The sequence below is a fragment of the Equus caballus genome, chromosome 15, assembly GCF_041296265.1.
Source record: "Equus caballus isolate H_3958 breed thoroughbred chromosome 15, TB-T2T, whole genome shotgun sequence".
NCBI classification, from domain to species: domain Eukaryota; kingdom Metazoa; phylum Chordata; class Mammalia; order Perissodactyla; family Equidae; genus Equus; species Equus caballus.
The window spans coordinates 74,038,851-74,062,539 of NC_091698.1; the positions used below are offsets into that span (position 1 = coordinate 74,038,851).

A 23,689-nucleotide genomic window follows, 5' to 3' on the forward strand; every position below is an offset into this window, starting at 1 on the left:
GTTCTTCTTTCTCTTTCCTTCCTTCCCTTCTTTTTTTTTTTTTGAACAAAGCTAATTTTAAAAATTGTTAGCTAAATTTCTGTGATCCTTCATAAAACAAGAAACCCCAAACATAGGTCTGCTGCCCCTGAGGCCAGTCAATAGGTCTGGGCAAGTGCATGTGGATCAGGCACACCTGTGCACACACAGAGCCAAGACAAGGGGCATGCCCCACTGTTTGAAATGAGGGCGGCCTGCTAAAGTGGAAGTGCCAGTCAGATGTTCGCTTGGCTCCTGGGCATCTTAGGGGTGCTGCCTACAGGGTTAGAGGGTGGATTATAGCAGCTGCCAGTCTTGCTCGTAGTCACACATGGACCATCCTTTTCTTTTCAAAGGATTTCTCATTTCCAGCTCAAGGCATCTAAATTAAAGCAGGGCATCGCTGCCCAGAAGAGGAAGTGTAGACACCACAGAGCGAGGGCTCAGGGGCAGCGACAATTTAAAGGGGCTGAGTTTAATGTTAAGGGTATAAGTCGTTTTGGGACATCCACATCTGAGCAGGAGAAGAAATGTAATAACAGTTCAGCCACTATTAGCTGACAACCTCCTAAATTCCCAGTGGCTTAAGCAATAGTTCTATTTTCTCTGACCATTAAAAGGCATAAGGTTCAGATATAATCCACACGGGATTCACATTAGTACCAGACATGTTAAGATTATCTAGTAAACATGGTACAGATCTCCAAGCGTGACTTTCTTAGAAGGAGCCACACATGAGACTGCTAAAAGTGTCTTTCCATGTGAACCTCAACAAGGATTAAGAGGAGAACGCTCACATACTGTCTTGCTGGGCAGTAACAGGGTACATACTCAGAGCAAGAGATGAGTGGCTTTTCAGGATCGTGGTGATCTTTTCTCACCTGACTAAAACCAGTGATCATGGGGCTTTCTAGACAGATGATTAAGGCAACGAACTCGAAGCATGCTCATAAAGAATTCAGATTCAAGAATACTTAACACTCTAACTCTGATCTGCGGAAAAACGATCATTAAGATCAGCCAGCAAGAAAGAATTTTCAGGAATTTACACTATTAAGAAATAAACCACATTGGAGCCAATGACTTTCCAAGTCCTAAATTTGCCAATCATAATATTTATAATATTATACCACTGCTGTGGCAATATCATAAGAGCTTCCATTTGCGTGTTTGAGATTCAAAACAGAGCCTTTTGACCTGCAGAGACACTCACAAAACAAGACCCTGCTTGGCTTTCTGCAGTGGCGTTGGTCACCAAAAAGATCGCTGAAGTCCTTGAGGCTTATTTCATTGGAAAATGACAATGTCAACCTCTGATTAGGATAAACGCTGAAAAGAATCTGGTCTAGTTTTTTGCTTTCCTGAGTTATCTATCACCAGGCAGCAGGGATCAACAGTTTTCAGGTAAATATCAGCCCTCTTTAGCGTCACGTTGCATGATCCTTTCTAGAGTTTCACATTTTCCTAACAGTGAAAAAGAGTAGTTCCTGACATCGAGATGTGGAGGTAACAAACACACTCTGAGAAAATTATGACGTACACTCATGAAGATGTTTTAGCAGAAATACCAAGGTCTGAGATAGACACAGTAGTTAAAATGAATGTTGTATAAACAAAATAAGACAAGCGGCAGAGCAGACCCTCTTACCAATGACTTGCTAAAGAAAACTCAGGAGGCCACTTGTGTGCAGATGCCACCAGGAGGGGCACACACGCTGCACTCTCACAAAGCCTCATGCCCAATTTTCACACATTGGCTCTGTAAACAAGTCGTGACCCAGCACGGCGAAATGCGTCTCTGAGTCTCTGACCACGTTGGATTGGGCCCAGAGGCCCACATATAATCAGCACAGTAACTTTCAGTCCAAACCCGAGAGGGCTGGTGGGGATACTTTTTGTTCAGAAAGACACCATTTCCTCTCTGACCCTTTCCCAGAAATACTCACGAAGCAGATGCCATTCATCTTGCTGTATTGTCTTGGTTAAATTGAAAGGAATGTTTCGTAAGCGGATTGGCTGAGAAAAGTGGTACTTGATAGCCGTGCATCGCTGCGCAATACCTTGAAGGAAACAAGAAATGCGACTTACTAGTCTGTGCATTTGTGACAGAATTCTGGGGACCTAGGGCAGGATAACATATCCTAACATGGGTTGAATGGGGGGAAGGGGTAGGAATCTCTTGATTACTCTCATTAATAGAGGCAAGTCAGAGCAGTAAAAACCAAATCATGAAATAATTTTTAAAACCATGTTTCACTTTTGAACGTATTAAATTTGATAAGGATCTAAAGTCCCCTCAATTTTTCAACATTGAGTTTGTATTAACTAAACGCCAAACTCCTCAAGGAGAAATGGCCTAAAAGCATACAGACGATTGGGAGAAATCAGCTTGGAATTTTAAGTTAACACAGATAAATTAGACATGTCTGAGTTTGACCCAACCCATTTGAACTTTCAAATGGGTTGCACCAAAAAGTTTATTAGGAAGTGTGTTATTTGGAAACTAGAAGACATTTTTCCATAAAGACAACCTTCTACATGGTGGCTTAGGTGGTGACTGGGTCTCCAGACAACCCAGGAGCCTATTTAACCCCAGGGCAGCTGACGTCATTCCTTCATATGAATTTTACTAACCTGAATTCTGGGTCCCAGGAGAAAAGGTAATATAGAAAGTAGAAAGGAGAAAGAAAAACATTTCCTCCCTTTTCTGGTTGCATGGCCAGCCCTACGCATAATATTTTGAAATGGGCAAATGTACCCATTGATCTATCTCGTCCCTTCTCCTACCCACCCTTCCAACCCACGATTTTATTGCATAAATTAATATAGGCCTATTTTTCCTCTAAAGTCTTCTCAATCCCATGAAAGTATCTACCTTTCCTTCAAATTAAAACACAACAAAACCTCCTTCTTTCATTACAAATCATCTTGGTCAGTTGTTCGGATAAATGCAATGTGATCTGATTAATTTTTAAAGAGATATGAGTGAATGTTGATCCTTTAACTCTGGCAGCTATTAAAACAATACCCTCATAGATGCAAATAAACCTCTAACTGGTGGAATTTAAGTAAGCATAAAAATAAAGTGATTTTTTTAAAAAAATCAGGCATCGAAAGGGGGAGATTACTATTTGAGCATAGTTCGTGTCATGCGTCAGTCACTCCCTGACGTGAAGGCACCCACAGTATCATCTTCCCTAAAGAGTTTCTCAGACGTCATTGTGCATTAAGAATCAATCACCTGGGGAGCTAGTTCAAAATGTAGATTCCTGGACCCCACCCAAGATATTCTGAATCCAAAGATTTTGGATGGAGCCAGGAACCTGAATTTTAACAAACATCCCAAATAATTCTGAGGCAGGCAGTCCTTGCATCTCACTTTCACAAACCCTGCCCAAGACTCTCTCTGCTCTTCAGAAGGTTTTTTTTTTTCTTAGGAAACCACAGATTCTCTAAAAGCTCAAAACTCTTTTATTTTCCTCTTTGTTCTTTCAACCTGTGGCAGTGACTGTGAGGTCTAAGGCATATAAGTTAGTTAGGTGTTTATAAGTCAGAAAATTCTTGTGCTTAAAAAGAGCAAACAATCTGGGTACGAGAAGAACGATAGAAAACAAACTGCAAATGTATTTTTTTAAGTAGATCTTTACCAGCTATTTTATTTTTATTATTTTTTATTTTTATTTATTTATTTGTTTATTATTTTTAACTTTTTTGTGAGGAAGATTGCCCTGAACTAACATCTGTTGCCAATCATGCTTTTATTTTTTTTTCTCCCCAAAGCCCCAGCACATGGTTGTACATCCCAGTCCTAAGTCATCTAGTCCTTCTATGTGGGACGCCACCACAGCATGGCTTGATGAGTGGTGTGTAGGTCCACGCTCAGCATCCAAACTGGCAAACCCAAGACCGCCAAAGCGGAGTGCGTGAACTTAACTGCTCAGCTGGCCCCTGCAAATGTATTAAGAGCTTACATTTGTATTATTCAAAACTATCGTTCCACTAGATATTCAACCTCAGGCTGACCTTGAGGCTCTGTGTGAGCAGGAAGTAAAAACTAAAGCAGAGTTGAAGTTATGCCCAAATACACACACTGAATCGATCAGCAAAGACTGGGGGACTTACTGGTTCCAGGCAGTTAAGGACACTTTTGTCCAATCATTAGCTTCCCACTAAGCTAGCCAAGCAGAGACTTCAGGGGCCACATATGACAAAGAATACAGACTGTACAGAATTAGTTCAGAAACTCACTAAAGAAACAAACAGCAACAACAGTAAAACAATAACAAACTCTAGGGAGGAGGAAGAATCTAATTTCCAGAGTTGCTACATTATATAATTTTAAATGCTCAGTTTTCAACAAGAAAAGTACAAAACATACAAAGAAACAAGAACATATAGCTCACACATGGGGGAAAAAAGCCAGTCAATAGAAACTGTCCTTGAGGAAGCCCAGACACTGGACTCACATGACAAAGCCTTTAAATCAGCTGTTTTAAATATCTTCAAAGAACTGAAGGAAATCATGTCCAAGGAACCAAAGGCAAGTATGAGAATGATGTCTCATCAAATAGAGAATACCAGTAAGGAGATGGAAAGTATGAAAAGAAAAAAATCAATCAAAGAAAAAAACAAATAGAAATTCTGGCATTAAAAAGTAGAATAACTGAAATAAAAACTTCACTAGAGGAGCTCAAGAGGATGTTGAGCAGGCAGAAGAAAGAATCAGCAAACTTGAAGATAGGTCAACTGAGATTATCCAATCTGAGAAAATTAAGGAAAAAGTATGAAGAAAATGAACAGAGCCTCAGAGACCTGTGATATATCATCAATCAGTCCAATAATAGTAATTCTGGGGCATAATGGGAGCCCCAAAAAGGAAAAGAAAGAAAGGGAGGCAAAAAGAATATTTGAAGAAATAATCACCAGAAATTTCCGAAATTTGATGAAAAACATGAATCTACACATCAAAGAAGTTTTATGAACTACAAATAGGAGAAACTCAAAAAATCCACACCCAGACACATAGTAATCAAAGTAGTGAAAGCCAAAGATAGAGAATATTATAAGCAGCAAGAAAAAAGCAATTTATCACATACAAGGAGTTCTCAAAAGATTAGAAGCTGCTTTCTCATCAGAAGGGAGAGGACTGACATATTCAAAGCACTGAATGAAGGATTCTCAAACAAGAATTCTATATGCAGCAAAGTCACCCTTCAGAAATGAAAAAAAATTAAGACATTCCCAGTTAAACAAAAACAGAAAATTTGTCACTAGCAGACCAGCCCTACGAGAAATGCCAAAAGGAAAATGTCTCCCTTTACTAAAGGACAGTAACTGAATCTACATAAAGAAAGAAAAAACATTTGTAAAGGTCATGACATAGGTAAACATAAAAGATAATATAAATGTATTTTATTGTTTGTAACTTTTTTCCTCTTGTCTGATTTAAAGGACTGAAAGCATAAAGCAATAATTATAAGTCTGCATTGATGGGCATACAATTTAATTTGTATGAACAACAATAACAGTTCAAAGGAGAAGACAGGGAATGGAGCTTATAGGAGCAATGTTTTTATATACTAATGAAAGTCAGTTGGTATTAATTCAGATTTAATTGCTATAAATTAAGATGTTTGTTGTAATCCACAGGGCAACCACTAAGAAAATAACAAACAAACAAAGTATATATGTAGGAAATGAAATGAAAAGGGAATTAAAAACCTCATTGGAAAAACACCTATTTAACCCCAAAGAAAAGATAATAAAGGAAGAATGGAGGAACAAAAAAGACATAAGGCATATAGAAAACACCGTGCAAAATGGCAGACATAAATCCTACCTTATCAGGAACTACAATAGATCAAACACACCAATCAAAAGGCAGAGATTGGCATTATAAATAAAACAACAAGATCCAACTGTACGATGTCCACAAGAGACAGACACAAATAGGTTGGAAGTAAGATGGAAAAAGATATACCATGCAAACAGTCACCAAAAGAGAGATGGAATGGCTATACTAGTATCAGACAAAACAGACTTTAAAACAAAACTTGTTACTAGAGGCAAAGAAAGACATTTTATAATGATAAAAGGTCAATCCATTAAAAAGATATAACAACTACAAACATATGTGCACTTACCAACAGAGCCCCAAACTACTTGAAGCAAAAACTAACAGAATTGAAGGGAGAAATAGACAACTCAAAAATAATAGTTGGAAATTTCAATACCCCACTTTCAATAATGGTAGAACAGATGGACGAATCAGCAAGGAAACAGAAGACTTGAACAACGCTATAAACCAACTAGACAACAGAGATATCAACAGAACACTGCACCCAAGAGCAGCAGAACACACATCCTTTTTGAGTGCACCTAGAACATTCTTCAGCATAGACCATATGTTAGGCAATTTTTTAAATCTCAACAGATTTAAAAGTATTAAAGTCATACAAAGTATGTTCTCTGAACACAATACCATAAAATCAGAAATCAATAACAGAAGGAAATTTGGGAAATTCACAAATTTGTAGAAATTAAGTAATACACTCCTAAACAGTCAAAAGGTCAAAGAAGAAATCACAAGAGAAATTTAAAAACACTTTGAGATTAATGAAAACAAAATCACAATGTACTCAAACTTATGGGATGCAGCTAAAGCAGTGCTTCGAGGGAAATTTATAGCTGCAAGTGCCTACCTTAATAAAGAAGTTCTAAAATCAATGACCTAACTTTCCTCCGCAAGAAACTAGAAAAAGAAGAACAAACTAAACTCAAAACAGAAAGAAAGAAATTATATAATTACAGTGGAAAGAAACGAAACAGAGAATAAAAAAATAGAGACAATAAATAAAACTAAAAATTGGTTCTTTGAAAAGATTAATAAAACTGATAAATCTTTAGCTAGATTGTCCAAGATGAAAAGAAAGAAGACTCAAGTTACTAAAATCAGGAATTAAACAGGAGACATTACTAATGATCTTACAGAAATAAAATATAGTATAAGAGAATACTGTGAAAAAGTTATATGCCAACAAATTATTATTATTATTATTATTATTTTTGCCAAGAAAGATTAGCCCTCAGCACATTTGTGCCAATCTTCCTCTATTTTCTATGTGGGTTGCCACCAAAGCATGGCTGACGAGTGCTGTAGCTCCAAACCCAGGATCCGAACCCACAAATCTGGGCCATCGAAGTGGAGCACACCAAACTTAACCATTATCCCATGGGGCTGACGCCAACAAATTAGATAATACAGATAAAAGGGCAAATTTCTAGAAACACATAAACTATCAAGACTGAGTAAAGAAGAAATAGAATAGATCTATAACAAGTAAAGAGATTGAGTTAGTAATTAACTTAATAAAAAACTTCCTACAAAGAAAAGTCCAGGACCAGATGGTTTCACTGGTGAACTTTACCAAATGTTAAAAGAAGAATTAACAATCTTTCATAAACTTTCAAAATAAAACAATAGAAGAGGAGGGAACAATTCCCAAATCATTGTATGAGACCAGTATTACCCTGATAGAAAAAACAAAGACATCACAAGAAAAGAATACCACAAAATATTCCTTATGAATATGTATGCAAAAATCTTCAACAAAATACTAGCAAACTGAATTTGGCAATACATAAAAAGTGAGATTTATGCCAGGAACGAAAGATTGGTTCAACATATGAAAATCAATTAATGTAGGATACCTTAGTAATAGAATAAAGCACAGAAACCACATGATCATCTCATAGACACAGAAAAACCATTTGACGAAAGCCATTTGACACTCATCAACAACTCTACGAGCTAGATATAAAATAGGTAATATCAGCACCATTAAGTAGGTAGAAATATCTGAAGTTCAGGGAGGTTAAGCAACCAGCCCAAGGACACAGGGCAAAGTAGTAACCAAGCTTTAACGTATACGCCGTTACATCATTTTTGTGTACTACTCAATCAGGAAAGTTAGAAATCCTTAATCTTTTAGAAATGTATCTTAATTCTGTGAGTGGTTGGAACTGTAGCTATTAAATGGACTGTCAATCTGAAGTGAAAAATAAATTTTTTCAGGTTAGTACCAATATATACTCTTGTGGAAACAAAGCATATATCTAATCGAGGCTTCTGTCTGTATATTCTCCATACTTTTCAGTACATGTTATTTGGAGATTAGACTAGCTCCACAGCTGAGTCAATGGCCTCATCCTACCTGCATCTCACAGAAGCTAGTTAACGTTGGCACTGGGGCGTGGACTGGGGAGAAACTGTTCTCTCAGACCCAGAGGGGCCAGACCTACAACAACTCCTGTGCTAAGGAAATGTGTGCTTCCTTTTACCTCATTGCAAATATTCTCAGGGCCCATCTCCTCTGCCCCGAGCTGGGAACAGGCATGCTCCCAGTGGGCATGGAGAGTAGCAGAAGGAGGCGGGCAGCTGGCCCAGGGCTCTCCCGCTTCCCCAGGGGAGTCTGGCATGTGCCAGCAATGAGGTAAGCTGTGCACACATCACCAAATTACCTTTCCTTCCCCACTAATCCCCGAGGCTAAATTTAAACTGCCAAGAACTCTGAAATGAGAAGAGAAAGGAGGTTGGGAGAGTGACAAAGTCTGGACCAGACAGTGATAAGCACTACTCAAAGATCCCAGTGACCGGGAGTCTGGTGGTGAGCCCAGAGCACCTGAGCTGAATTTGCAAGAAAATCTTCTCCAGCCCCCATGCTCTGTTCCCTCGGAAGATGATTAGAGGCTTCACGCAGAATCAGAGAGAAAGTGGGAATGAAGGACAGATCAGTCGCAGTGTCAGAGGCCTGCCATTAGCCGTTTTATTTCCCTGTTCTTAAACACTTGTTCCACTGTCATAGCAGAAAATCAAATAGATTCGAAGAGGAAAATATATTGTTAAGGTCTGGCTTCCTGCAGCATACACATAAAACTGACAAAATGAAACCTGACAAAACTCACATAGGAAAAGACCTGTAGTTGCTTGATGGCTTGCAAAGACAAATTATGTCCTTTTGATAAAAAGGCAAGTATATATACTAGCGGGGGTTACAGACAAAAGTTCCATGCACTATTATGTTAAAGAGTGATACTGTGAAAATCCACAAGGAGGCATCAGATTCAAATTTTTTCAAAGCCATGCATGCAAACTTTGAAGTTAACTGGCTTTTCTGGGTTTAGAGAGCAATGAATCTGGCTCTCTGAAAAGGAACACAAAAAGCATGAGCTCATAGCACCAGATGGCATCACACAATGGGGGGAAGAAACACGCAGAGGGCTGGAAAGAACAAGTTGTGGTTTATATTTAGTGATTAATTAGCTTCTTAAAGGGCCAAGTAGAGCCGCTTTAAAGACGATATAAATCATACAATAAGATATATAAATATGCTGCACAGGGGTTAGGAATGAGGCTTATGGTCTGGTGAATTTCTGTTGTTTCTGATGCTTAGAGAGATGAACCAAATTCCAAGCTAAGTTATAGAAACCCATACTCTAGGTTAAACGAGAGAGAAATGTGAGAAACAGCAGAACATGCTGTAAAAAGTCCTAACTCCCAGTCAACAATGAGGGAGTATACCTGATGGCTAAAGGCCTCATAGTCAGACAGACTTGGATTTGAATTCCAGCTGTGTGACTGTGGGCAAATTATTTAACCTCTCTGAGCCTCAGTTCTCTCACCTGTAAAAGAGGGGGAATAACGGCAGACACCCTATGGGGTCACTGTGAAGAATGGAAGAGGTAATTCAAGGACTAAGCGTTGGATGTGGCCCACTCCAGTCACTCAATAAATGTCAGCATTTGATTATGAGTTATCTCTCAGCCCTGCTCGCGTTCATTGTATAGAACCATTGCCACTGTGGAGTCTGTGTCCTAAATGGGCATCACAGATTAGCCCGAGTATACGGAGAGAAACAGACATGAAACAGCTGCCTGAACAATGGCCCAACGAACGGCTCTCGGGTTTCCTCTCCATCCTCACCGCCTCAGTGCAAGACTCCCAACCCTTCACTCCTGAAGATTGGTAACTGGCCTCCTCGCCTCTGGCTCTCTCCACCGTCCAGCGCCCCCTGCCTGCCAGTGCCAGACAAACCTGCCGTGGGGCCTCTGGAGCCTCAGCTGCCCATCTGTAATGTGGAATATGAAAACCTTTAAGACTTTTGCTATATCCACCTGCCTTTTACAGTACCAGGAACTCAATAGATTCTTTAAATTATTACTATAAGTGGGACACAATTTTCTTTGCCATAATGTAATTAAGCATTTATTTTAGAATTACATACTTATTTTAAAAATACAGTGCCTGGCACATAATAGTGCTACATAATTGCTTATTAAGTAGATTTAACGTTGGCCCCTGGCAGTGTCGTGCCCATTTCTTCCTAAACCTGCAGCCTTCACCTTAAGATAATGAAAACCTCCTTGGCCGCCCAGGCCCACCGACTTCACTCGAAACGCCTTCCCACACACCAGAGCCCACGCGGCCCACTCCCTTCTCTGGCTTTATTTTGAAGTTAGAGGCTGAGCCACACAATTTGGCTCTGGATTACTAGTCATTTCCTAACATACGGGAAACTCTGCCTCCCTCTGAACGTCCCAAGTTCCTTAAGAGCTGAGGCTGTGACTTCTTTCTGGGTCCGTGATGTTTAAGAGATATGTCAGCAACAGTTGCTGACAACGCGGTATAATCGATGCTTCAAGTTCTCCAGCAGATGAAAGGATAGTGAACACTCTGCTTTGTTTCCTAAAACATTTCAAAGGCCACTAGGAATTCCATAACAGGCCCATAGGCAGAAAAATAAAGAACTCTTTCCTACCAGCTCTGCCTGCACACATGCCAGTTTCAAAGGAAAGATCAGTCGTGGGGTCACAGGGCAGGGTGGCTGCCATGTTCTTGTCAGAGAGATTTAATTTCAGAGGGAATCAGGTGCTAAGCAGACAAAAGGAAATGTTTTCCTCGTCACCTCCTTTAATGGGTATGAACAGCCCCCATTTAGATAAATCAAACAAGTACAGTAAGTTTATTGGCTTAATGCTGACTTTGAAGCCTCAAATGGCCAAAACCAGGCCTAAAGATCAAGCCCCTGAGGGCAAACCCAATGGCAAGTCTCCAGAATTTAAAGGAGAGAAGTAGGAAGTTAGTAAAGCCAAGAGTGGTGCTGTCCAGTAGAAACATAATGTAAGTCGCATACAGTCATGTGTCACTTAACGATGGGGACCTGTTCTGAGAAATGCATCATTAGGTGATTTCATAGTTATGTGAACACTGTAGAGCATACTGAAGGGGAACAAAATTTGCCACCCCAAAATATGTCTCCCTAACATGAGGATTAGTTTAGGCTGATTATTTTTAAGAAACAAAAGACACAAAGTTTTTCTTGCTACCTCCCCCTTACCTGCCTAAAAGAATTCAAATAAAAAAAACCCTGTCTCAGGAAGCAAGCTGTCACCTCAGCATGACATGAACTAGGTGGTAGACAGAGATGAACCTAGAAAAGCCTGTTTGTTGGGCTCCCCTCTGTGTTCTTCTGTTTCTGTGTGCCCAAACACTTGTTTTCCAACCGTTTGCTCCTTTTCACCTACACGTGAATTGCCTTCCTTCTCTTTGAAGTGACTCTCCCCACCTCCAAAACCTTCTTTTGTCTTTAGCTGAGGATGGTATTTACAGTGAGGGCTTCAGCCATTTTGGGGAGATGGTCGGTTTTCCTGGGTTTCTCCCATGTATACACACTATTAAACTGTTGTTTGTTTTTCTCCTATTAATCTGTCCACGTCAATTTAATTCTTAGACCAGCCAGAAGAACCTAGAAGGGTAGAGGAAAATTTCTTCCCCCACCCCCCCGCCCTACAGTGCTTACACAAACACAAACCAAGATGGTATAGCTTACTATACACTTAGGCTATAGGTACTAATCTCATGGGACCATCACTGTACATGCCATCTGTCCTTGATGAAAATATCATTATTCAGCACATGACTGTATACAATTTTAAATTTTCTAACAGTCACACTATAAAAATAAACAGTTACTATTAATTTACTATATTACAATTTAACATGCAATCAATATTTTGAAGATTATTAATACTTGATATACTTTTTTCCATATTAAGTCTTCAAAATCTGGTGTGTGCTTTCCACTTACAGCACATCTCCTTTTGGACAAGTCTCATTTCAAGTGCTCAATAGACACAGGTGGCTGGTGGCTATTGTACTGGACAGAGATTTCCAGAAGAAGGTGAATAAGATTCCAATGAAAATAAAGGCAACTGAGAGCACATGTTTGAAACAGGAAGTGCCTGAAAAGTGTGAAAGTTATTCTTTGTTTAGATACTCTCTTCACAACATACTGTCATGTTCTGCTATAATTGTTTCATATTACCAATGAAGAATCATCTTCTCAGTAGTGTGGAATTATATCTTAGTTCACTCTGTGTTCTCTTTGGAGCAAGACAGCCTGGGTTTGCATTCTAGCTTCACCACTTACCAGCTGTGTGCTCTTGGCCAGTTGCTGAACCTCTCTGGGCACCAGTTTACTCAGCTGTAATATATGTATAGACAGTGACAGCCCACCTATCTCAGAGGAGAACTGAATGAAACACTTATATATAGTATTATTAGTGTGAGCTCAGGTGAGTTCCTTGAACTGTAAATACATGCTCTCTAGGGGCCAAAAAGGGAGGGTTACAAAGTGACAGATTCAACTTATTGCAGAGATAGGAAACATTGCCACAGGAAGTTTTAAAAAAAAGCGACAGTAGGGGACTGGCTCCATGGCCAAGCGGTTAAATTCTCGCGCTCGGCTGCAGGTGGCCCAGCGTTTCGTTGGTTCGAATCCTGGGCGCGGACATGGTACTGCTCATCAAACCACGCTGAGTCAGATCCCACATGCCACAACTAGAAGGATCCACAACGAAGAATATACAACTATGTACCGGGGGGCTTTGGGGAGAAAAAGGAAAAAATAAAAGCTTTAAAAGAAAAAAATTTAAAAAAAAAAGTGACAGTAGAGCAAACCAGAAATAACTGTTCAGACAGGCATGATCCTGGGCAAAGGTGGAAACTGTTGTTGTGTTGGGATTTTGGAGATCACTGGTTTGCAGAATTAAAATTTAAATTTCCTTTAATTTAGTTACTATGTTGCATCTACAATAAAAAGTAATAAAATATTTACAACTTCAAAACTAGGGGTTTTCAGTTTCTCAGAAGCACCCCGGCACAGTCAGTAGCGTAGCTGGTGGGTGGGGGATTCACGATCGGGGGCCAAAGAGCACATGGGATTTTATGTGGCTTATGGGGGATTTCAGCCCAGCTAAGCACTCTCTGCCTCACCTCCCTCCCCTTCTCCTCTTCTCCTTCCATTTACCTTCTCTCTCCAGCAGGAGACGGCAGAACCACAATGTGGACCCAGCTCCTATTCCTTTTTCTCCGTCTCAGAGGTGCCAGTGTGGGAAAGGGTACATGGTCATGCCACTGGAGAGAAGGCAGACACAGGCAAGACCGACACCCCTCCCATACCTCACTCCCTGAGCCCATCTCCTGTGAAACCGAATACATACAGCCATCAACTCAGTGGATGTGCGGCCGCAATGCACTGTGGTATTTTCCTTCCCACAGGGGATACCGTGTTACTGGGACAGGCCTCAGTTGCTGCTCCTTACTCTCGCTCTGGTCAGAACATGCTGACCTCAGAGAGTTCGATAAGTCTGAACAACAGCTGTCTTAACAGTACACAGGTCTGAAGCTGTTGTTAATACACACCTGGTTAGAATCTCCTGGATTCAGGAAGGCATCCAGTCAGGGTGGGAAGCAAACCTAAGCCTTCTGTCCTTTCTGGTCTCCACAGCTTTTTCAACTAGTGTGGACATCAAGGAACAAAATTTTTTAAATCAGAAGGTTAAGCCTATGTACTCCCAAATACTAGGAGAAACTTGGGAATATGGGTTTTTGTTCTGCATTTAATATGTGTGTACATGAAGCAGCATGCAAGAGTGTAAACTAGAATATTGGCTCTGGAACCAGTTGTGTGACTTACAGCAATAAACTCAACTGCTCTGAGCCTCCATTTCCTCATTTGTAAAATAGAGGTAATACAGTCTCACGGAATTGTCATGAGGATGGAATGAGATCATATATATCAAGTGTCCTAACAGTGCCCAGCTCATAGGTGATGCTTAATAAAGGACAGTGTCTATCTACCCCTCTACCTCCATCCCCTTTATAAGCAGGATGAGAAAAGTGTGAGTCCTGGGGCTGGCCGGGTGGTGTAGTTAAGTTTGCACGCTGTGCTTCGGCAGCCCAGGGTTCGCCAGTTTGGATCCTGGGTGTAGACATATGCACCGTTTATCAAGCTATGCTGTGGCAGTGTCCCACATATAAAATAGAGGAAGATGGGCACAGATGTTACTCAGGGCCAATCTTCCTCAGCAAAAAGAGGAGGATTGGCAGTGGATGTTAGCTCAGGGCTAATCTTCCTCACAAAAAAAAAAAAGAAAAGAAAAGAAAAGTGTGAGTCCTGACCTGAGGGACTGCAGTGCTTGTAATTTCATTCTCATCTCCAGCATTTGGGAAAAAACTAGTGGTCAAGTATCAATCACTGTCCTTTGCCATCAAAAGTCAATCACTTTATCATTTATTCTTTCTTCGGAAGTGCCTTTTAGATGGAGGGCCTACTTTCTGAATCTAGAATATGGTTCCACAAAAACTAAGAACTAGTAAAGTGTAACTAAACCCTAACTCTGAAATGAGGAGAGGGGAGGGAGAGAGAGGGGGAGGGAAAGAGAGAGAGAGAGCGCTCTCCCACTTGCCACTTGATGACCTACGAATACTGATGGCTTTAGCAACTTCTCAAATACTCAGAAAAGAGCAACCGACTGGAGAAAGCCTGCCCATTCTAGAATGGGTTGGCAGTGTTCCAGCACAAAAATTATCCTTAAAAACAACACACTCTTGGCCTCTTCCAGGTGACTTGATAGAATCCTTCTCGTTGAGCTACACTTTCAAAAGTTGTTTCCTTTCTGAAAATGAGCCCTGGATCAAGCTGAATTGACTAACTGCTACAGTATATGGAGTCAGGAGAGCAACGTTCGGTATGGCTAATTTATGAAAATATAGACAAGGGCAACAGCTCTGCTCAGACTGTGAAAAAATTCAAACATATTTGTTACCATGAACAATGTGCTTGTGTCCCCTTCACCAGATGGGCTGCTGGATTTATGACGGGACGTGTCAAAGATACATATCGAGACAAATGGAAACCAGGAGCCCCTTTAAAGCCAGCCTTCAGGATCTGAAGAGAGAGCCTGTTCTATTGCTGGCTCGAGAACTGATAGAGTTGTACTCCTAGGCTTTGAAAAGTTACTGAAATCAATTTCAAAAAACAACAGAAAGTAATTTTAAACAATATTTTCAACTTTTTCTAAGTAATGATCAGGCCAAGCGATGATGAGGCAAAACCGACAAGTCTGAATTTCACTTCCTTTTAGCCCTTCAGCCCAGCCTCTCATAGTCAGGTGGCCTGGTAGGTACCAGAGACAGGAAGTGAAGGAGCAATAAAATCTCCAAATTGGATGAATTATCAAGAATTCCCTCCAAGAAGAGCCGAGGATGGCACTTGTCACCTTCCAGGGGCAAGAACTTGATGGCAGGAAGAAGCCAAATCCCAAAGCCATTTGGGGCAGGAAGATGACAGTCAGGGCAGGGCCCTCTGTCTTGGCAGCCTTTACCACTATTTCCCATGTGCTCTAGTTCCTCCAACAGCTCAACGGGCATCTCTAAATCACGACAGAAATCTGCAGCCAGATAAGCACACTTTCGAGACCACCAGAATTGCTTTCGTGTCGTTATAGGCAAATGATAATCATGCTTTTATTTATTATATAGCCGTTACGCCGTACTCAAAGCGCCTTCTCACACATCCCTGTAAGTCACATAAGGCAGACATTCTGTCTCTTTTGCAAATAAGGAGAACAAGGCACACAGAGCTTAAGCAGCATGCCTATGGCCAGATAACTAAATAGTGATGATAATTTACTGAGGGCTTGCTATATGCCAGGCTCTGTGCTGAGAGCTTTACTCACATCGCCCCATGAGATAGGTTCTATATTACCTCTGTTTTACAGAGGGGGAAACTGAGGCTCAGAGAAGTTAAATAATTGCCTGAAGTCCCACAGCTAAAGATTGACAGAGCTGGCACTGAATTGGCATCTACTTCACAAACCAGTTCTTAGCTATCTTAACAGACTTTGTCAGATGAGAATCACTGTGACTACATCTGATCATGCCTAATTAGGCCTCTGACATGGACAAGGACAAAGCAGGCAGGTAGGGACTGCTGTGTGGCATTGCTTTTAGCATAATATTAACTTGTGTATTCCCATTCCCTCGGCCCTCACACTGCCCTTTACCCACAAGGAAGCAGAAACAAAGGCTGGAGGAAACCACTGTCCAAAGCTCTGCATGCAAAGATTTCTCCCCGGGCTTGCCTGGCAGGTTTCCAGGTGCCTCCACCCCTGCATGGGGCTGAGGAAAAACAGGAGAAGGGGCAGAGGAGCGGCTGGGGAGAGGTACAGGAAGGGTGGGAGGGGAAGGAGGGCAGAGAAGGGAGGAGATTCCACCTCTCTGTAACCCCAGAGCTGCAGACACGAACGACCCCAGGATGAGAGTTGGGGGGGGGGATTCAACCCCTAAAGTGAAGATGGAGGGAAAAACCTCCCCCTTGACGGAGTGCAGCTGAGGTCCCCAGATGGGAATCTCTCTGTGTGTGGGGGGAAAGAGGGCCCACGCCCACAGCTGCACACTCTACACTGACGTCTCCATTCTTCCTCCTACCAGAACTCAACCACCTACCCGCATAGTTCAAACAGTCAAAATAACCATCAGGTGCTTGAGCCTGAAATACAAATGTACTTCTGGTCCAGTTCCAATGACAGTGTAAAGGAGAGCTGTAATTCTCTTTCTGTTTACCACCTGTGCATATCACACCTCATCCTAACAGTCCTTGTAGGAGGACAAGGAGAGGACGAGATATCTTGCATGTAGTCCAGAGCTGTACCTTACTACCCTTCTCATGGCATCTTAGAACACACACACACACACACACACACACACACACACACACACACCCCTTGCCACATTTCAGCCCACATCACATCAAAACATGCCCACAAAATGTTTCCAGCCTTAATGAAGCAGCATGAACGACACAGAGGACCAGGCAGGAAAAACTAAAGTTCCAATAGGCAGTTTTGCTAAGCATCACTTAAGTCAGCTATTTGGGGATATGGCGCCAAGATCCGATGGGTAGGCAGAGTTATCAGAATCGCAAAAATCAAAGGTTAACACCGAGCCTCCATTCACCTTGTGGGTCAGCAGCTCTGCCCCAGCCGCCCCTCTCATCTGCTCCCCACCCCGCCCCCAGGCCCGGTTCAGCGAGGCTTCTCCCCTCAGGCGCCAGCTCAGCCCAGAGCTGCAGCTCATTAGCATTCCTCTCACTCCCCTCAACCCAAGGGGAAAAACTTCCAGCTGCCTTGTACTTAAGCATCACCCTCGGCGCCTTAAGCCTGAGCCTGTGCATAATTGACTAGGAATATGTTGATAAGGAATGGGACTGTTCCAAGGTTCTGAAGGATAACTAGGTAATTAAAAGAAAAACCTAATTTAAGAAAATTCTGAAGACATTTTTTTAAACTCTCTGGCAACATCCTTTATGGATTATTCTCTTTTACCAGAGACTCCTGTTTTGCCTTTGTTTGGTTTTCAAAGCCTGGGGCTAGATATCCACTGTTTCAGGGCTTCCCGCAGTCCTCAGCCTCCTCGGGGGCAATTTACAAAGCCCTGGACTAGAAGCACAAAGGCCACCTCCGTTTCCTCGCAGGGCTCAGAAGTACCTCAGGTTTTGGAACTCTGAACACCTGGTGACTTCCTGCTCAGGGCTCAGGACAGTGCACCCTGAGGACCCTGGCACCCTAGGCAGCAGCTGCCGCCACTTGTTAGGGCAATGCACAAGGTCCCGGGAGCACCATGAATTACCAGATGCACAAATAGGCACAGACGAGACCAGCCTCTGTGGCGCTCCCTGATTCTGGCTGCACCACTTCGCTGCCTCGCTGGTTTACGCCAGCCAGCTGCCACATGCATCCTGAGACGCGCAAACAAACATGCGGGGCTCTACAACCGCGCACCAGGAGGTCCCTCCCTCCCTAATAGACAGCCTGCACCAGCCTGTCCTCACTCCGCATGGCCTCCCTATCCTGGAGGCTGGCCTAACCTTAAATTGTGGCCCTGCAACCTGCTATCTTTATGAAATTCTCTGAGCTTTAGCTAATCCGTAAAATGAGGCTGATAATATTGATTTCATAGGGTAATCAGGGAGTGTTCGAGCCCAGGCACTCTTTATGCATGATCACCCTTTAATCCACACTTCCTGCCTTGCCCCACTTGGTCACATCTCACAGAGCTGGTCTTATCCAGCCCGATTTGCTGAAGAGCTTGTCTAACTTCAGCTATTGGACTTGTGATTTTCCCTTAATAAACCTATAACCTGAATGAAAATGAACACAGGCCCTACCCTCAGAGAGCTTAAAGTCTAGAGAAGGACACTGGCATTACTGAAATAACAGCACAAACAGATGTCAAATTACGACTGACACAAAGGAGAAGCACACAGTGCTCCGAGCCCCTAGAACAGGGTGCCGGAGCTGCGAGGGGAAGGTGGAGGCAGTCCAAGCTCATGGATTATCCAGCACAAGGATTATCCTCGTGGGGCTGGAGGAAGGCATGTACGTGGCTTTGAAGAGAAAGGGGTGGAGTACAGGGGTGCAGAGGGTAATGGGGTGTCAGGGAAGATGTTGCTAGGGACGAAAGTGAGGGCTAGACCATGGAGGGCCTGAAAGCGGGGTTGAGACTTGGTCTCTATCATGAGCCTCAGTGGAAGTCACTGTGATGAGGATTTTTAGGCTGCTTAATTTTAAAATGGCTTATGATGAGGATTTTTAGGCTGGTTAGTTTTAAAACTACAGATGAGATTCAGGCTCCAAGGAATGGAATTTGTTTGCCCCTTTGTTGGGAAACATTTACATTTCTAAGGGAAACCTCTATCTGTGAAGATGCCTCCCTCTCTGTGCCAGGAAGAGGGGGGATGGTCTTATCTCTAGAGGCTCTTGGTCAATGCCAGAGGTAAGAACTTAAGTTGGTTACTGTCTGGCAACCTCATGTAACTGACCCTCCCCGCCACAGATCCTCCTTTGTCTTTAGCCAAGGATAAAATTCAAGCGGTGACTTCTGCCATTTACTCAATCCGGTTTGATTCTTATCTACCATTTTAACTTTTTTACATATTCTTTGTCTTGTAAAGAGATAACTCACATACCTATGCCTTAAATTTAGCTCTAACCCTCAACTGGCAGCAGCAGGAGCTCTGACTGCCCGTGGGTCCTGTCCCCACGCACCAGCTCTGCCCATGGGCTCTGTCCCCATGCCAGCGGGGGCAGCAGAAGCGGCAGCAGCAAAAGCTCTGACTGCCCATGGGTCCTGTCCCCATGCTATTCCACACTATTTCTAAATAAAAGAGCACTACTGCCAGATCTTGAGAGTCTAAGAAATCTTTCTTTCGACTCCTCGGCTCACCGATCCCGCATCAACTGCAGACTGTAAACTAAGAAGACGGGATCAGAATTGGTTTTTTAAAACAAACAAGCATAAAACGCTACTCTTGGGGATGGCCTGGTGGCATAGTGGTTGGGTTTGCACGCTCTGCTTCAGTGGCCCGGGGTTTGGGAGTTTGGATCCCAGGTACCAACCTACACACTGCTCATCAGATCAGGCTGCGGTGATGTCCCACATACAAAAAATAGAGGAAGACTGCCAAAGATTTTAGCTCAGCAACAATCTTCCTCAAGCAAAAAAGAGGGGGATTGGAAACAGATGTTAACTCAGGGCCAGTCTTCCTCGCCAAAACAAAAAACAAAAAAAAAACTTCAAACTTTTGCCCCAGCATGGAGAACAGATTGGAGGGGCCAGCAGGCATTTAAGCAACGGAGATACAAGCAGGCCAGGCAAAACCACCAGCAGAGACTGGTTCCCAGTGATGGGAGGTCAGAAAAGCCCCACTGGAGTGAATCTGAAAATTGATTCAGAGTCAGCCAGGTCAAGGGGCGTGGGGTTGGTGGTGTTAGGGGAAGGAGTGGGCATTCCAGATGGAAGAACAGCAAAAGCTAAGGTGTAGAGGGAAGGAGTGGTTACAGGGACTGAAGGACAGGAGGTTCCGTATTGCTGGAGAAAAAGTGTGAGATGGAGAATGATGAGAAATAAAGTACTGAGGGGGCAGGTTGGAAGAGACCAGGCAGGAAGGGCACCTCCCCCCACTGCAAGGCTCCAGCCAGCAAGTTATCAGGAGCCACAGAAGGGTTTAAGCAAGAAAGCGATAGCATCAAGTTTTATTCTAGATAGATGATTCTGTCAGTTGGACAAGAAAAGGGATATGAGGAGATATGGGAGTCTGAAAGATCAGTTGACTAGAAGGCTATGCATCCACACGTTAAAATACTATGCAGATATTAAAAATGATTAAAATTGAAAAATTCTTGTGGCTTAATCCTGGATACAAAGCAGTATATATGGTATTATCTCAAATATGTGCTTCTGTATATATTTGCATAAAGACTGGATGAAAATAAATCAAATTTTAACAGGTTATATAACTAAGTGGCAGGGTTCTAGATGACTTTTGTCTTCTTTGCAGTTTTCTGCGTTTTCTACAATGAGTATGTGTTTATGAAAGTTCATAATTAGAAAAAAATAAAGATTTAAACTACATGAAGTCAGCATGAAAGGCCCTATCAAACTGATAGCAACAATTTACATTTTGCTAGTGCCTGAGATTTAGTGACCCTAAATCTTAAGCCACAAGATAAATATCATCTCTCTGTGTTCACAGAGAGGAAAATGAAAAACAGGGAAGCAAAATGATTCATTTAACATGACACAAAGGGCTCGAGGCAGGAGCAGGTAGGAAGCAGGTAAGTGCATGCACACCTCAGCTGGTTCAATTCTTTTTGCTGAGAAATTATTTGAACAGAACAGATCATGCACAATCCAATAATTAAGATAGCCAAAATAATTAGAAACAGCCCAACAGACTACATGATTATCAGCCCGAATCAATAAAGAAGTCAATCCGAAGCCTCGGATAAATCAGGCCTCTGGCCACCCTGCCACAGGGACTGTAATTTCAGAATCCTGAGCTCGATGATGATGGTATTTTTCTAGAAATGAGGAGGGGCCAGCATGAGGAGGGAAGAAAGCAGAAGTTGCTTCCACACTGTGCCCATCCTCACCCATGCTGATGGTGTTAAGAAAGGAAAATGCTAACACAAGTGGTACACAATCGTGGCACACTTCACTCCCATGCTAAACGGGATGGTAGATACAGTGTGTTTCTCTAATTATTGATCATCTCGTGGCTTTTTCCCCACACCTCCCCATCACCCTCAGGAGTGTACCCAGAAAACACAGCAAAGAGCCCCACAGGAGACTGACCTCTATGACGCTTATTTTTACGTATTTTAAAACTTCAGAAAAGCTGAGAGAAACCCAGGGGCATTTTTTAATATGGCTCCTACAGCCTAAAATAACATTCTTGGCTTTGTTGGTCGGGCGAGGTGAGACCTGAGGGAGGGAGCATGCAGGAGGTAGGAGGCTAACCCAAACTGCCAGGCTTGCAGATTAAACAAGCGCAAATTAGTCAGTGTCCAAATTTATGCTGAAATGGACAGATACTGTATTTTGCAAGCTAATAAAGTGCATTTACATGTAAATACACAGAAAATGAATAACCAATTTACACTTTCTTAACCTACTGTGAGTGGTCCTGAGGAGCCACAGAATAACAAGTAACTAGAAGTTCAGCGTCCATGGGTCCTAATCCAATCCTGCCACTGCCAACCTCCTGCATCCGCTTTATCTAAAGGAGGCAGTAATGGGCTGTCACGGCAGAGAATGGCTGGCAAGCAGAGGCAGTGAAGAGGACGACTGTGTGGGATGCTCTACAAATGAGACCTGGCTGTGACTGTCAATCATCTGGACACTCTCACAGACCCGCCCCTCCGCCCTCCCAGTGACCCCTTTCTACTTCTAAGCCCTCTTGTAGTCCCTTGGGCTATGGCATTCCTGCCTGGCTCTCATCTTCATTTTCTCCTCTAGGAAGGATGGTCACAAACTTTACATCATTCCATAAATAGGAAGGACTATACACAGTACTTATCTAAGGCTCACTTATTGCAACACAGAAGAACACCCCAAGGCCTGAGGCAGGGACAATCAAGTCCCAAGGTCTTTACTCACAGAGCACCTCCTGAAACCCCACCTAGAGACTACCTGCCCTAACTTCAGACCTAATTCCAACTTGCTTCATCTATGGCCCTCTGTTCCTAGCCCATTAGAAGAAGGAAAGTAGAATACAAAAAGGGACAGAGTAGCTGTCTGAAGCAGACAACAGACGCAAAAGCAAGTGACGTTTAGAAAAGCAGCAAGCAAGAAAAAAAATCAGAACAAGCACAATCTTTTTTTTAAAGGGTAGTAGACAGTGTCATTAAGTTTTGAGGCACATAGTTTCACACATCTCTATATTCCCTAAGGGTGCCTAGGTATTAGGTCACAGTACACGACGATAACAGAGTCACTAACAAAACTTGAATTTCGTGCTCTCTGTTTCAGAAGGACGAGATGTACATAATGCCCTGAATAAATATATCCCTCCAGTTAGATAAAAAGTTTTGATGCACAGAAAGGTAGGTCATAGCTAACTGGAAAACTCACCCTTTACTTCCCAACGCTCTAAGTAAATCATAAAATGGAATAATTTGGAAAATTTCTTAGAAATCATGAAGTCTGACTCTTCACTTTAAAAATAAGAAAGAGAAGTCTAGAGAGGTTTAAATAACTTCCTGAGGTCCCACCGGCAGCAGAGAGAGCCAGGCCCAGGCCTGTAGCTCCTGGTTCCCGGGGTTCCTCATCTCCCCCGACTCCCACACGGGCACACACCCCTCTGTCTACAAACGGTAATTTCCAGCAGTTCCAACCACACAGTCAGGGAACTGTCTCCTTTTTCTCCTGGTAAAAACGACTCTGAGTTGTGTGGCAGGAATTTGCTGTGTACATTTAAGGTGCTTTATCGTATATTCCATGAGTACCGTACTCCTGGCCATATGGCTACCACAGACTAATTTCAGTTTCCTGGCTCATAATCTCCCACGGATTTTGTAAAACCCTTCCTAGTGTTACTGTTTATAAAGGGAAACAAACAAACGAAATCTCAAAAGAATGAAGAAACTTCCTAAGAAATATATTCCCAAATCAAGAGACCAAAAGACCGCAATACCTTAGACCACGTCCAGTCTGTCTTCTGGAAGTCACACTCTGGTCTCTCAGTAAGAATCAGCCTGACAATGATGGGGACGATGAAGATGATTGTCTTGTCTAGCAAATCTCTGCTTTGTGTGGAATGATTTAAGCAAAAGCCACTGATCCCATCAAGCATCAGAAGTTGAGCAGTGGATCTGCCATTGTAATCCTTGCCATGGAGGACTAAAGAAGTTGACCCGAGCATTTCCTTCTCTCTACCTTAAGGAGGAAATTTGGGGTCAAAGCAATTATGTCATGCTCAGATTGTCT

The 23,689-nt window shown here is 42.5% G+C and overlaps 1 protein-coding gene across 3 annotated transcripts in view; it reads right to left on the reverse strand.

Annotated features, from left to right (window-relative positions):
* TMEM178A (transmembrane protein 178A) overlaps nucleotides 1-23,689 on the reverse strand; it is a 125,009-nt gene that overhangs the window by 12,638 nt on the left and 88,682 nt on the right. For all 3 annotated transcript variants that reach the window (XM_070235554.1, XM_023619180.2, XM_023619181.2), the window contains one exon: nucleotides 1,965-2,078. Coding sequence is in view for 2 of the 3 variants with exons in the window: in XM_023619180.2 (XP_023474948.2) it covers nucleotides 1,965-2,078 (114 nt within the window). In the remaining variant the exon portion in view is untranslated. The remainder of the gene's footprint in view (nucleotides 1-1,964; nucleotides 2,079-23,689) is intronic.